Source organism: Empidonax traillii, unplaced genomic scaffold (genome assembly GCF_003031625.1).
Source record: "Empidonax traillii isolate 1590-97213 ecotype Southwest subspecies unplaced genomic scaffold, ASM303162v1 scaffold206:size1282135, whole genome shotgun sequence".
In the NCBI taxonomy this organism is placed as follows: domain Eukaryota; kingdom Metazoa; phylum Chordata; class Aves; order Passeriformes; family Tyrannidae; genus Empidonax; species Empidonax traillii.
In genome coordinates, this window is record NW_020955399.1 from 151,149 (window position 1) to 167,400 (window position 16,252).

General features: G+C 41.2%; 1 protein-coding gene across 1 annotated transcript; it reads right to left on the reverse strand.

Moving 5' to 3' along the window:
- Window positions 1–5,422: 5,422 nt before the first annotated feature.
- Window positions 5,423–7,420, reverse strand: MAP1LC3C (microtubule associated protein 1 light chain 3 gamma). Its single transcript, XM_027887293.1, has 4 exons — window positions 7,330–7,420; window positions 7,180–7,235; window positions 6,941–7,047; window positions 5,423–5,964 (listed from the first exon to the last, which is right to left on the reverse strand). Exons 1-4 carry the CDS (start codon window positions 7,385–7,387, stop codon window positions 5,754–5,756), a joined length of 432 nt encoding a protein of 143 aa, XP_027743094.1. The 5' UTR covers window positions 7,388–7,420; the 3' UTR covers window positions 5,423–5,753.
- Between the last annotated feature and the right edge of the window lie 8,832 nt (window positions 7,421–16,252).

Consider the following 16,252-nt stretch of genomic DNA (forward strand, 5'->3'; position numbering starts at 1 on the left):
ATCTCCATAACCTCTGCAATGCTTGGGTTACCCTGACAGTCTAGACAGTACAGATGTGTCTGCGCTAAGCTGGTGATCCTGCCCTCACCTGCAGCACAGCAGCTGTTTTTTCTATTGATGGCTCTTATTTGCTGGTGACTAACGCATCAAGCTGCTGGAAAATGAGTTACTCTTCCTCAGCCAGTCAGCATTCAAATATGCAGCTCACATTGCTATCCGACTTTTAATTTTTGACCACAGATGCAGCATTTTCGGGGAGAAGGGTCAGACAGAGACCATACTCATATCCATCACTTTACATTATGTTTTTAAGTTCTCAGAGTAAGGGCCAAGTTGCCTTGTGAAGTAGCGCCAGTGACAAAAATAGAATTTCTTTACTCACCATGCCTTCCTTTCAGCACCCTCCCGTGTGGTTTTTTTCCATTGACAGAGTTCACTTTTTATTCAGGAAAACGCTGTATCCACCCTCCATCTGTGAGCATGTGTGTGCAAGTTTTCTTTCTCACAACTTCTCTTTGTGAGTTAATGGGTCTAATAGTTGCCTTAGTGAGGTCACACTGAATCTCAGGCTTTCCAGGCAGTCACAAGCGGGCTCATGAAGTGCATGGCTGCAGCTGCTTTGGGTGGAAACACTTAAATGCATGCTTAACCCCCTGGCTCACTCCATCCTCTCTCCTCACCCATTGGTTAGATGACTTAAAGATTTCCCTACAAATCAATCTGGCAGGCTGTCTTGGTTCTATCCTTGAGAATGAGACAAACTTTTAGGGATGTTCTTAGTCAACAGCAGATGAAGCTGGTTCTTTTTGCCATCAAGGACAATCTTTTCTGATATCAGAAAAGCTTGGTCTGAAGGTCTGATTAAGATCCAGACAATACTGTTATACACAGAAAAAAAGTGAAGTCAGGGTCTAAAAATACTTGCAAACATAAACACCATCAGCCAAGCCCACCCTGCAACAAATCATGAGCAGCCTCATAAAGGCCCTTTACAGTCCCTGAAGAACATGACTTAAGTGCTGAGCAACCCAAGCAGCCACTCCTCAGTCCCTACCTGCCTGCTCTGGAAGCTCCACGTGCACCCAGCTGGGCACACTCCATCCCTCCTGAGGGTCTGTCCCTGCAGGGGAAGGCACAGTGCTGCTTTTCAAACTGTGGCATCAAGACTTGCTTTATGTTCTTCAAAACCCACATGGACTGCACTGCTACAATTGTGTGTAGGAACATCGCAGTCACAAGAGAGGTATCACAGGAGAAACAACAGGCAGAAAGTGATATGATCATGACTTTCTGGGGAGGAACTTAAAGGGCATTAGCTAGCTTCATTAAAATTATATTCCTCTTCTTCTAAACTAGGGTCAGACTGCTATTTATTATAGGACTCAGCCACCCTTGCATGTTGTGGACTGTATAGGAAGAGCGGTAGCCAACCTAAAAACATCAGGGAAGAAAAGTGGGTAAAACTAGTTATTTCAAAGCATCCTAGGAAAGCTAAACTAACTAACTAACTAAATAAACTAACCACATACCTGTAGGCAGAAATCTGGGCTCGGTTGCCTTTTTTTTTTTTTAATAGAGTGATTAAAAACTACAAAAAAAGTGTGCTATCTCAAGATTTGTCTAGAAATCTTTCTGGAACGGTGATCTTTGAGGGAAGCATGTATGCCATTGCAAGTTTCATATGTAGGTTGCACTATAATATACATGAAATTGCATTTCTCAATCTCCTTCAGGGACCCCTTGGAGGTTTTTCCATAGAAACAACCCCTCTCTTCCCCCCTACTTCATATTCCCTAAGTTAGAATGCTGTTTTTCAAAAACTGATTTTCTCATGCTTAGGTCATTTTGTTATCCCCCCTATAGTTTCTCCATAGGCTTTCTTGAAAGGGAAATAGAGTAGGGCAAGTTGATGCTGAAGGTTATATTTTGTCCTAATATTTCACTCTACGTTTTTAATTTACTGTCCCTTACATAAACAAAGGAACACCTTTGCAGAGGAGGATAGACCCTGTCACTTAAGTGTGTTTAGCCATGTATCTGTTCAAAATATTTTTATCCTGAAACTACCACCATCTGGAAATAGTTAGCATGGGAAAACAATAAAAAAGCCCATCTAAATTCACAAGAGTTGTTGCCTGCAATACTTCAGCAAGAAGATTAGTATCCCCATTCATTTATTGATTCTACCAACACATAACAGTAAGTAATTTTTAAATCCAAACAGTTTGGAAAGCTCCTGCTGTTGCTCATGTGCTAAAGCCCAAGATGAGGTTATAATGTTTGCCTTGCAGCAACAAATGCCAATTTGCACTCCATAAATCATTGTACACAGGTTGTACTGTGACTATAGCTGGCCATAGGACATCTAAGGAAAATACAGATAGCTGAATCTCTCATCTTAGCAGGCATAGGAAAAAAAGCATACTGTTTTCTACTCACTTGAAATTCAAATGCATTGGTAAGACCTTTTTTTTTTTTTTTACCAGGAGAGCTTAGGGGTGTTTTTTTTTTTTTCTTTTGTTTTGTTTTTAAATGCTACTGTGTTCTTCTCCAATCACCCTTATGAGCATTCAGAGTGCACACAGCCTACAGCATGCACCTCAGGAGTGACATTTACTCAGGGGTAGAAAATGATCCTGTTCCCAGAGCAATCACTGTGAAGGCACACATTAGACATGAATGGCACATTTCATTAAAAAAGCATTTTTAGCACAGCAAGGTTGCAGCCTCAAATTTCAGATGTTTTTGTATTACCCTCTTAACTTCAGCAGTGGTTTCTGACATGAGAGCTTCTTTAGTACCTTGGTAAAGTTGTAAGAAAACAGAGTTCAATGATTTTTCTTTATGATTCCACTTGGCTGTAATAACTCCACAACTCTCTCAGTACTTTATTTTACATAATACTCAAACTTCTATCTCAAACGGAGGGGCAATTTCAGCCCTCATACCACATTTACATTCAGTGTCCTTTGAGTTTGATTTGGTTTATATTTGAAAGCATGGCACAGTGCTTAGTGTCCCAAGGGACTCAGTGCTGTGGACCCCAACCTATAAAGTTACTTTAGCAGACCACGTACTGGATTTGAAGCCAGAGCACTGAGCACCTTCCAGGATTTAGCTGGTAGTCTATGGAATAAATAAACAGAGGTATCCATAGAATGTTTTCTTTCCTCTGGCAGATGTTTTTTATATTAATGAGTACAAGTCCATATAATAATTAAGAAATAAAGATACTTTTAAAAACAAATAGCATCTCTGCCTTCTCTTTTTATATTAGGGGTATATTGGGCTTTGGAATTTGTTTACTGTGGCATTGTGTCCTTTATTGCAAAAACATGTACCTGTCTCTTACCAGTAAGTACTTGCTCAAGCAAATATTAGCTCTTCAAACAGCAGATACATTGGAAGTAGCTGCAGTTATCTCAGCTGCATGTCAATTAGAGCAAAGCTTTTCTGTTTGCTTCTTTACTTCAAGAGAGAATAGGCTGAATTCAAAGCTTCTAAGTACACCAAAGCAACTTCACAAGCAGGACAGAATTATTTCGGCATATAAATCCTAGTTCATTATTTTAAGACTTTGTAAAAACTGTCTTTGATGTTTAATATTCTACCTGCTTCAACATCTGGTAGAAGGGCAAGTCTACTACTATTACCCAGTGATGAAGCTTGCCCAATTCACAGGACTTCTCTCTAGGTTAAGCAGGCCAGTTTGAACAGGTTTATAATGATGCTCTTTACCTTCTTTACCTCTAACTGACCTTCTCCTTGTGCAACTTTTTTAGCTGGATCTGTGACTCAACTTGTAGACACCATAGCCTAATGTCAACACGTGCTGGAGGGATCAACAGTTACACCTTAGCCACTACATGACAAACCAAAGAAAGTTGGCTGTCAGACAAAATTGCTCCAGCCAAAAATCTGTAGTGCTTCTCTCTTCATGTACCAAGTATCACACAAGACAGGAAGACAGAGGAGCCAAGGAAGCAAAATATTTGCCCACCTCTAGACTGGCAAGAGAGCTTGAACACAGCAAGAGTCCCTTTGCTCTCCCCATCCCAAGGTTCCCACAGCTGTTCAACATTGCTGTGTGGGGCTCCTGCCAAACAGGTGTCTCTGCCTCCCTGAGGGCTGGTAACAAATGACTATTTGAGTTCAATTTGTGCAATGGAAACTGTTTCCATGACAAGCAGAAGTAAAATATATCCAAGCAACTGGTTCTGGGATCCTAAAGCCCACGTGTTTTCATAACCTATACTGACATAGACTTAGCCTTTCCACAGAGTCGGTCAGTTCAATGATTTCTTTGTTCCTCAGCTCATGAAACATGAGTTGGCAACCACTACCTTCACTAAGGCAGGTACTCCTCTAAATCCCCTGGTTTAGAGGCTCAAACCCAGATCTGCTCAGAGCTTCAAGTTCAAGAGATTATTAATGCAAGAGAACCACTGCTTACACATACATTCCTTCCTTATGCATAATTTAAATACTGTCAACACTTCTTTCTTTGCAGTCTAGTAATTCCTACATTAATCATTCTGCAAATCAGTTTAGTACTGAACAGAAGAATTGCATCATATTGTAACAATTTGACCAATCCTAAACTAAGGCTGCCAGAGGTTTATTAATTAAATGCACATCATGACAGATTTTTAAATCACCTGGTGTTTTACGCTGATCGTGCATCATCAGAGCATTTCCAACTTTGCAATACATTCCTCATGTATGAGAGGACCGGGAAAGATAGCTTGAGAAATACTTCAGACTAAGACTCGTGGCAAGTGTTCCTTTAACACATGTTTAAGAACCAAGACTGTATATTAAGATGAATCAGCATCTTAGTACATGACATTTGACATTTTCTAGAGACACTGGAATACCTCTTAAGCACAATTACATGACTTAACTCTATCCATCCTTGAAAGAAGGCTCACTGAAGTCCTTTGGGTAACTGATTAGCAGGTGTCTGTAAGGGATGGATATAATTTCTGCAGCAACATTCAGGAGCAAGAACAGACTCTTGAACACTTGATTACTCTTCAAGTTATGCTATCCACATTTCAGTTCTGCTGACTAGCAATCAGTTTGCTTACTTAAACAAGTAGTTATCTATATCACAGATAGTGTTTTCTGTAACAGCTGACAGTAGTTTATCCGGGTGTTAAACTTCATATTGCTCTGGCACTAGTACAGTCCTACTTAATCTCACAGCTCAGATAGATAGCTTAATGAACCATTTAGAGGTATGGTTTTGTTTGTGTGACACGACTTAAGCTTTGACACTCCATTCAAAAATTCAGAGTAGCTACGCAAGCAGTGCTTCATTTATAAGGCACTGAGCTCAAATTCCCAGAATTATTTTAAGACCTTCTCCTAGACAGACTTTAACAGTCTTTCCCCAGATTAAAACTAATATGCAACTCAATACTTAAAAAACTTCTTTATTTTACTCTTAGACTTGGCTTTAAGGACACCTTAAAAATCAGTTACACAACAAAGATTGATATTGCAAGAAAAGTGGAGGTGCAGTTCAAAAAGAAAAAACCCATAGTGTCTTCAAATATAAAAATATATATCCAAATTATTACCTAGGAAAAGTGTACCACCTTTTCTGCCTTAAGCTGGTCCTGCCAGCTTTGGGGTCATAACTCCTCACTACAGAGCTCAAGAGCTCACAGTGGAAGGAGCGTCTCCAAGGTTCATGTCACAGGCATGATTCATAGCAAACTGCTTCGCTGCAGCACATGGACCCAACTTTAAGTTTTCTGAAAGCATTCCATAGTTTTCCCTTGAGCAGTGGGTAAAAAGCATCCAAACATCTCCTGGGAAGCATAGGTCATGTACACAAAGCCATCTTCATCTTTGTAGTCCCTGTACACTTCTGCCATTGTCAAAGACATACTGGCTAGGCTTTTGTTGTTCACCAGAAGGTAGAAAGCTTGTGTAGCAGTTAGAGCCATCCTGCTTCTAATTGAAAAAGGGAGGAGAAATAAAGGATTAAGCATTAGCAAATTTGTTATGGTTTCAACTTCAGTCTACGAAATACATTAAGCAAAGCAATTTGCATGAACTATGTACAAGAAATTCTGCATAAAGTCATTTTGTGGTTTAATGTCTTCATTAGCAGGAAGTTAACTATGTTTGGAAGCCAAAAGGCTTGTGCTCTGAGGAAAGGCTTGCACGGTAAGACTATGAGTACTACTGAGCATGGGCTTTGAGTTCACAATTACCAGGGGAAAGCTCAAGTGGAACCCAAAAGCTTCTGCAGTACAGATTTTATGAAGGATTTCATCACAAGTCCGTTACACTCACTATAAAGTCTACCCTCAAAAGAAGAGTCCTTGTCGCACACATTACATACAAAGATCAAGATCTAAACTGTCCAAGAGCCAAAACCATCTTTTACAAGAGTTATAATCTAGAAAGGTCTTTTCCTATACTTTAAGAAGTGTGCTAGAAAGCACATAGCTTTCATGCTTTGTCAGAAAATAACAATATTTTGGGAGACTTCTTCCCTGTAACGTTTCATTAAAATCAATTTAGAAGCACATTTCATGCCACTCAAACTTAGGAGTGCTTTGAACTTGAGCACATTCAGCTAGATGCAGCAAGAGAGCAAGGCAATGACAGTCATAAACAGAACAAAATCACAGAGCCCCAGTACCAAGTCCATCAAGCAGGAAGAAAGCAGAACAGGACTCTTAATTCACTACAGTTAGTGAGAAGAAAGAAGACTTTAGGATTCAAAAAAAGCATAGACCCCATTTTTTCCCCAAATGCACCTGTAAAAACAACTGCTCATTTTCTTTGAAAAGTTGCAGGAAAGGGAAGCCATTACATTAGTAACACCTTTATCCTCCTCTCTAGCAAGGCAAGCAAGATGTCCCAGCAAAGCACTAGGAAATACCTGCCTGCAGAGCAGCAGCCAGCCCCAGCTACCCACCTGATGATGGTTATGAACTGTGTCATGGTCAGCTCCTCGGGAACCAGAAACTTGGTTTTGTCCAGGAGAGGAAGGTATTTCTCTTTATGGTATCGCTCAACAATTACCTGTTGCAATTAAGAGTCATGCTCAACCAAACCTAAAACATCCCCTCCCCTCCCACATTTTCGAGAGAGGTTCCCAACGCTACTTTTTCAAACATTGGCAAAAACCACCCGAAAACAAAATAGAGGACTTACCGGGATTTTTGTTGGGAACTTCGCCCGGATTCCTGCTACTTCTTCCAGACGGGTGGCTGCGCGGCAGAGGCGAAGAGAGGAAAGGAGAGTTAGGCGTGGCCGCGGCCCCTCCGCCCCCGCGCAGCCCTTACGCGCCTCCGCCGCCCCTACCGAAACTCTTCCTCAGCTTGAAGGGCCGGGCCGCCATGGTCCCGGGCACCGCCTGCATTCCGCCTTCCTTCTCTCTCTGCCTCCCGCCGCGGGTCCCGCCGCTGTCAGTGCAGCCACCCCCGCCCGGCGCCTCTTATGGGGCCGGGGCCGCCCCAGCCCCGCCCCGGCCCGGCCCTCCCCACTCGGCCCGGGGGTGCCGGGCGGCCCTGAGGGGGGGATCGCGCCTCCTCCCGCTTCTCGCCTGCTTTCCTCGGCCGCCCTCCTCCCCCCAGGCAATGTGGAACGTGCCGATGGTGAGCCCGACCCCTCCGCCCGCCCTACGGCGTCCCTTCGGTGCGGTGCTTTGTTTGATGTAAATTGTCCGAACTGCGAGATGTTTTGCGTACAAGGCAATGCAATACTTTGTAAGAGGTCTTCGACTACCACCCTGCGGGGTGGTTTGGAGGGTGAAGCTCAGGACTGGACTGCCCCCATCTGTCTTTCCACTTGGTCAGGCTTTTTCATACCTACAAACTGCTGTCGAATTATTTGGTTAAAAAAAAAACGACAAAACCAGCAACTACAACAACCTAACAACACCTCTCCCCCACTAAAAAAACACCCAACCAAAAACCCTATGTCGTTTTTTATCTCAAGCTACCAGATGGCTTATTTTCTTAATGACTTGGAGAGCCAAGTTTTAACTCTCTTTTTGTCTCTTAAGACATGGTTGTGATTTTAAGGGTTAACTCCAGGCTGGTTGTTGTTTATATAAATCATCTCAGTGTACATCTGGAACTGATCCTCATTACTCATTTGCTTCGCTTATCCCTTTATAATAAAGGAATTTTCATTTTATTAAATCTATCATTTTGCTCACTATTTATTTGATGTGGCACTTCGGGACATGGTTTGGTGGTGGACTTGGCAGTGCTGGGTTAATGGATGGATTCAGTGATCTTAGAGGTCTTTTCCAACCTAAATGATTCTATGATTCTACCAGGCTATGAGTTACAGTTTATGAGTTATAGGCTTGACTGCTTTTTCACGGCAGACTCGACTGTCACCTACAATAATTTTGAAAAGTAACACCTTTATTAAAATGAGTGTGCATTATGTATGCATATGTCATGATTTTCAACCAGCCTGTGCAGAAGAGAGTTTTTTCAGCAGCTGAAATTGTTAATACTGCTGAGCTGTCCTTTTCTCTCAATCTGGAAGTGATGAGCTTTAGCCACAGCACAAGCTCCCCCATGTGGCACCACAAATTTTATTGGGCAGAGAAGACATTCTGCTTTGAGGGATTCATGAGCAAGAGCTCTGAACTTCGAGGAAGCATTTAAGCCTGTGCTGCAATGGTTTGGATACAGCTCGTCCTCATGAGTAGACCTCTGCATCAGGGCAGGGTAAGCCCAGGGGTTTGCTTATGTAGCTGGGTCTAGCTTAAGCTGTTTGGAGTAGAGATGAGGGGACTGGGGAAGCATGAGTGAAGGAGTATGCACGCCACAGAACTGACATGACACCATAACTCAGTATGGTAAGACATATTTCAGAAGATGAAGGAACAGAAGAATAACTTGAAGGATAAAGAAACAGAATGGACAGCACAGGAACAAAGCCTACAGAAGGCAGAAGGATATGTGGAGATCACAGTTTTTTCTTTGGAGTGGTCAACAGTGGTGCTTTCCAAAGCTGTTCAGGAAGTGGATTGGTTTTTCCACACGCTCCTGCTGGTTTCTGCCCAGTAGATCCAGTAGAAAGATCTGTGATCCACTGTGTGTATAGGAAAGGGAATATGCTACAGCAGGGCTCCGCTTTCTGTGTCACCTCTCACTGCAGATGAAGTACAAAAGCATGGTTCCATTCAAGTATCAGCACCCCTGCTCCCAGGGAGAGGTGGTTTCTCTTTATAATCATAAGCTCCTACAGCAGCTTCTGGGGAGAAAAGTGAATACCTAATATGAGGGTGAGTCAAAGAAGATGAATTTCCAGCCTGGTGATCAGCTACAGCTCTAATGTCTGTGAGAGCTAAGAGTGAGCACAAACCATGCCTTTAGTGAGCATATGCCAACTGATAATGTAAATGTGTTACATTTTCTGGAGGTAGAGAGAATGGGATGGCTAATGCGTGTCTGCATAGCACCTGCACTTTCTCCTGCACTGAAATACCCAGCTGGCAGCTGTGTAACCGAATTCTCACATATATCCATTGTCTCTGTATTGAAGTGATTTGTTCTGCAAGTGCTTTCCAACACACAGATGTGTACCAGGAACACAGTGACATACCCAAAGGCAGGCATCTACGTTTTGCAAGTTCTGTGAGACTAATAGCCTTGCTTTGAGATAGATCTGTGAGCTACTGTGGAGGTGAGGATCAAGAGCTGCCTACATTAACCAAACAACCAAGGTGGTTTTGATCAGGGCTTTCAAGTAGCATGTGTGAGTGTTATGAGGCTCTAGCCAAGATTTTTCCTGTTTTAGGAAGCATACAGCTAAAATCTGGTGGTAACTGCACTGCATTCTACCTTCAGAAGCCTTGCCAATGCTCTCTGATGCTCCTATGCCATCATGGGTAAAAGCCCTGTAAGGCCTCCTGAGCATGAGTTAAAACAAAACACCTGTTTGCCTGCCTCTCCTCATGGTTGGGGGATGCCTCCCCAGGTGAAGCTTGTGCCAGTCCCTGAAAGCTGATCCCCTGCTTGGTCAATGCGCAGTCCAGTGGCCAAAGACAAGCAAGGAGGCAGTGCCCTGCTACTCTGTCACCAGAGCAGTAACATCCAGGACATCGGAAAGGTGAGGGCAGTGATGTTTTAAATAGCCAAAGCTTTCTTGCCAGAGCTCAGGAGGCAGGGCTCCCAGCCTGAAGGTGAACTGAAACTTGTTAGTCTGTACTGCCAAGTAGCTGAACAGTGCAACACCTAATGAAGGCAAACCCAAGGTCAGACTTAGTCAAGAAAAACTCAATAAATGTAAAAATCTGGATGGCATTAGAAGTGATTCACATTCCAGTGGAAGAGATTCGCTGTTACATGGTGAAAAGCACTCTGGTATGGCATGAACTGAGATTAGCTTTTCTCCTTAAGTCAGTGTGCAAGTGCTACTGAGTTAATCCAAGTACAGCAAAATTTGGATGACAAATGGGGCTTTGCTCTGGCTGTAAATTCTTAATAATCCTGAACACAAGTGGATATGTAAGAGAGACCCAGGGACTAAATACAGAAGGCGGAAAACAGTTATCTGTAGACTAATAATTTAAATATGAATGATCCAGCGCTAGAGGGACTGATATTTATTTATTTAAGCAGCCTAACTAAATAGAAAGAGAAACTGCAGCGTGATGTTCTAGGGAAAAAATGTGATGGCGGAATGAAGGCTTATTTGTCACACTGCGAAAGCCTGTGAAGTTCTGAAGTGTTATGCGTAGTTACATTAAATACATGATTTCATGGGGGTTGTCTGTAAGTGAAAATAGTCAAGAAGAGTTTGAAGAGCCCTCAAGCAGTCTGGCTCAGCCAGCCAACTTAATGGGCTTTAGAAGGGCTATACTGAATATTTGCACGCTCCCTGAACACGGGTAGTTACTGATAGGGAATCCTTTGCTTCCTTCTTCCTTTCTGCAACTCTGAGTCTGTCTATATCTCCTCCTGTGATACAGAAGCAAACTCACTCTTGTGGATAAGCCTGAAATAATTAACTGCCAGTAACTAAATTTCTGAATTCGTAAGTCTTTATACAAAAAAGTTAGCTGGAGTACTGTTTTTTAAGAGGATGCTTATTACTGTATCTCTGATTTTGATCCAAACTCACCCACTCAGATCATAAACTTATCTCAAAATGCTAAGTTCAAAAGTGGTATTTCTGGTTTGATTGCCTAGACTTTGTGTACTTTTGGTTCTTTTTCTCCTGATTTTTTAACCCTTATATTGAACCTAGATCAGAACTCTGACAGCTTTTTGATTTAGCCACAAGGATTAGAAATGAATTATGTTACTTTAAAATGAGAGACTACATGACTATTTCACCAGAGCTTGAGATTCTCATCCTAAAATCTCTTCTGCAAAAGAAACTTCAGTAAGACTCCTTTAATCTCTCCTCTCTTTCTTACCTTTAACTGTATGCCTGGTTTCAGCTCATTGTGTTGGACTAGTTTCCTTTCGTTTTTGGTTTCCAGTGCACTAATTGTGCTTTTCCTGAGTGCTCTGTCTTTCATATCAAGATTTTTAAGACCACTCTCAACGTTAATTTGTTACATTTTCAACCATATTGAAAGAGCTGAGTAGGCTGAAGTGTAGGTATCCTCAGTATCTTTTAAGTTCTTCCACATGGTAAGTCCTTCTGGTTTAGCAGTTTAAATTTTACAAGACTTTGAGACCTAGATTCTCAATATTTTTCTGCAAGTGTTGCTCAAACTGGCATTTCTAACTAGACATAAAATCAGAACTAAATCAGTTACTCTTTTTTGAGGAAAGCTGGCATAAGCTGGCAGCCTGTTGGCCAAGGTCCCCGCAAATGCCTTTTTGACTTTCTGTTTCCTGCTGTACCAGTGGTTCACCAGATTTCTGTCCCACAGTGGCTCAGCTAAAAGTCTACAAAGATGCTAAAAAGGGAAAAGCATATTGCTTTCTTGTTATCGTTGCTAAGATATAATGTAATCTTTATCTACAAAAGAACCAGAATTGATGTTGTTGCTAGCCAGTTTCCTTAGTTGTCTTTTGAGAAACCAAAGAAATGTTTTTCCTGTGGACAAAACACATAGATTTTCCTGAAGGTTTAGTGCTTCAGTTAATGCATTTCCCTCCATAAAATACCATGGCCTTCCACAGTCATGGCTGCTTTACAGCTAGCATCAACTGAATAATGCTGTTCAGAGTCTCTTGATAACAAGGCTCTTCTTTGGGATTGGGCCTGGTTTATGCATGCTGTTGCTGAATCGTTGGCATATTTTAGGAGAATGTATGTAATTGCTTGTTGTAAGGGACTGCTGGTACTTCACATGCACACCAGCAACTGTTAATGCAAAAACATGATAAAAAGGGAAAACTTCCAAATTTAACTCTGATTTGAATTAACCAAGCATCTGAAAAATCTGAACTTTTTGGACATCTATTATGGGCTGGAATTATGGGACACAATTTCCCTCTTATGTTAAGGTGTCTGCTGCTTGACTTGGTAGCACATTTGCTACCAAGGTAACAGCATCACTTGCTCTGCAAAAATGGATATAAAAGTTACTGTTTGTCCAAATATGATGATAGTACTGCTTAAAGTGGTTTTCCTTCCACATAGGGTTTAAAGTATTTTGTCCAGGATAGCTGAGTTGTTTTCAGATAACATGTCTTTGGCTTTATATCTAGCTTGTTCCTGGCCTCCCTGTTGAGACTCAAAAGAATGTGTCAGACAGTGCCAAAAGTATCTATTGGGTTTTGGTTTCTAGATTCTGGAAACTAGTTTCTATTTTAACCTTCAGAAAGAGTGTTATAACTGACAGAGAGTACAGGATTTTAAAAATAGCTTCAACATGTCCCTGTGAAGGTGGCAGCTTTGTTGTTTGACCCTTTTTTGTTTGACCCTTTTGGCAGAAGGGTCAAGAGAGTCAAGCCCTTTTTCAGAATTGAAAGCCTCATCAGGAGGGCAATGCACAGTTTTGAAGAGTGGCTGGGACCCCTGGATACCTCCCTTTTCAGGTGCCTGTTAAAGAGGTGTCATCCCTACTGGGAAATTGCTCTGGCCTTAGTGAAAATCTGGACTCTTAAGGTCCTCAGAAACTGTGGCTCTCAGGACTTGAAGTTCCTTTTAAATACTTTCAGCAGAAATGTCTAAGACTTAGACAGGTCCAAATCCCAACACTGTAGCAAAAAAAGTCTAAGTATAAAGGAAAGATTAAGTTCCTGGCCTACAAATTCAAGACTTTTGCTTTGTTTCAGAAATCCCTTTTTAGGGAATTTTGTAAAATGTTAGGAAAAATGCCAGGATTAATGGATGTAAATGAGAGGGACATTGGTCAGCTATTTGCGAAGAGGGACCCCTAGATAACTATTCTTGGTGGGTCTGCTGAATTCTGTGATCTTAAAACAAATCCTGGAACCATGGTGAAACCCCCGAGCCATATCATATGCTTGGCTGGATGCCAAATGTTTTGCAGAGCTCAGCTAATACTCACGTCCTATGAACGAAGCTCTGTAGAAATGCTACCAATTTATTGGATATAAAAAGGATGACAAGTGCTATGGACTGACATGGGACTACTGCAAATCAAGAGGATTTTTTCCATGTTTTAAATTAAAGATTAAGTAAAGCAGATCTGAGACCTAGTGAAAGTTTCATCCCACATAAAGACACAGATAAACAGGGTGATGTGGTTGATGGCAATTGTGGAATATCGAATGGCTCTTGTTGGTAACCTCAGGGAACCCATATGTAAGGATCAAATGACTCACAGAATTGGTATCTAGGTTGTTCAGGATGAGGTTCCTGATATGGATCTTGTGTATTGTCAATATTTCATATCAATTTGTCTGTGATAACTTTTGGAACAAATGCGTAGGATACTGTCATTTTAGTTTCTGCTGTGGAGTTCTCCCTGAGTAGCATCATTTTTAATAGAGCACAATCACCAAGTGTAAATTTTCTCCTAGTTTTAAAGAGGATCTCTCGAACACACAGTTGAACCACACTTTGAAAATAGTGGTCCTTCAGAAGAAACAAACTTGTCCTAAATTTCTAGAGGGAACCACTGGAGTTGCCTGTTTGTGGTTGTGAACAAGCATTAGGTCCATAGACCCTTCTGTCTAATGTAAATTCTCTTCCCACACATGCACGTTTGGCTGTTCACACCAGCATGATGGATGTTTTATGCTGCTCCCTTAAAGACTCTTGGGCTCGGTAGCCAGAGGTGTTCATCATTAAAACTGTCTCTGCTTGCAGGCTGGGATTTTTCCTTCAAACCAAACAACTCCAAGAAGGCTGTGATCAGACTGTAGAAGGACACACTGAACTTTTAGACAGAAAAAGCAAGAGTTGCCCCCCTTATTCTGTTTCAATATATCCTTCAATATTTCATCAGGTGCTTTTCTGAGTTTATAGTATTTTCTCCTGCAAACAGCTTTTTTTTTTTTTTTTCCATTGCTTCTTTATCTTTTTACATTTATTTGTGTAAATATTTGTATCATGCTATGCTGAATTATTTTGAATGGTATCCTGAAATACAAATAGTGGAGTTTATTTCCATATATCACTAAGATCTTAGTGGGAAACCAAGCTAGCTTTGCAACAGCCGAGGCATTCATTTGCACTCTTTTTTTTTTTTTTTCTGTGGAAGATCAAACTAAGTTACTCAGACTCACTCTTGCTAATTGTCCCTGTCCCTTATGTGGCATTGGCTCCATGCAATTGTTAGGTCCAAAAGCTGAAAATAAATGTTTTATTAACATAAGAACTCTTCTTGCCCTTAAAGTTTCAGTATTGTCTGTGACCTGAGTTAATTCTGGTCTTGTATTTTTTGTTTTTATGTTTTATGTTTTTATGTTTATATGTTTTTTATTGTTAAGACAAGAAGCTTTAATCACATCAGACATTGCAGGTTTTTTGTGTGTATATTGATATATATGTTTATTAGTATATATGATTCTAAGAATACACTTATAAACAGGGAAATATGTATATATGTATTTTTTCTTTTCTACTGTAGGTTTGTTGTCAGATACACACAGTGGATTAAATAAGTTGCCATGGATGTAAATGATACTAAATGATTAAACAGCCCAGCTGTCTGTGGTCAAATGCAGCATCTCACCAAACACTTCTCCAAAATTAAATTCTTCCAAGGAATGATTTATAATTTAGACCTGTAAAAAGGTTTCCTGGATAGCATTTGTTTCCCATGTGTAATGTGGTTTTAAATCTACTTTCTGATCCAACTTTCTGCAGTTGTCTCTGAAATGGGCTTGGTGATGGATGGTGGCAAACTGCCTAAAGATGACTAGATATTTTGCCTCTCTAACATATGTCTTCAGAGTGGTGAGTTAGTGTCTAGTATGTTAATGTCACAAAGTAGAGGAAGCAGGGTGAGGGAGTCACTAACCAAGAATTACTTGAGCTGGACTCACAGAAGAGCAAGGCAGCCAACTGCCCAGTCTGAATCCTCTTCTTCCATGAACACTTAAATCTCTTTTCAGAAGAGATCTTGTTCAAGCAGAACAACTTTTGAGATTTTTTTCCCTGAACAGGAGCAGAATCAAAATGTGTTTAAAGCTTTGATGAAAACAGATGTGTGTTGAGAAAACCAAAATGTTGAGGTGGGTCAGAGTGAGGCAGATTGTCAATGTGATGGTGAGACATGATCTTGGTCTAGGATGTAGAAGGTGCAGGAGGAAGCCTCTGCCCAGAGGAAAAGAAGTGGAAGGTTTTCATCCTTTATTGTTTTCAATATCTCTTCTTCAGAGTGTCAGTGTCCTGTGCATAGTTAAGTCCCACTCACTAGGATATGGATACATGAAACCACCTCCCCTCTCTCATGCCAACACAATCTCCAATGTAATGCAGTTTGGTAACTCCTAGTGAAAATATTCTTACCATTAAACCTCGTTGAGCTGGGCATCTTGCCACTTTTGTGTGGCTCTTTTTTTTTTTAAGTTTCCCATAACTGCAAGTACAGGAAACTAACCTGGTCCAGTTCCAGCCTGCTGTCTGTGAGCTGGCTATGATGTTCTGGCACTCCAAAGTGATCATTACAAAATGATACTTTTTCTACCAATGAAGAGTTACCACAAGAAAGGTTTGCCTCTTGTGAAGGCTGAACTCTGAGACTCTGGATTGATTTCCTAGCTGTGTCACAGCCATCCTGGATGCCTTTGGAGCCTCTTTTACTTCTGGTGGGATTTTCAACCTATCTACAAGAGAGAGGTGCCTCATTTGTACTTTGTGCAATGATTAGCACAGTACTGCT

Excerpts from the sequence above, each read along its gene's own strand:
- MAP1LC3C (XM_027887293.1), bottom strand. The coding sequence starts at position 7,387 with ATGCAGGCGGTGCCCGGGACCATGGCGGCCCGGCCCTTCAAGCTGAGG. Across the intron at positions 7,048-7,179 it reads AGTTCCCAACAAAAATCCCG|GTAATTGTTGAGCGATACCA; the intron begins GTAAGTCCTCTA and ends TAATTGCAACAG. Across the intron at positions 5,965-6,940 it reads CAGTTCATAACCATCATCAG|AAGCAGGATGGCTCTAACTG; the intron begins GTGGGTAGCTGG and ends TTTTTCAATTAG.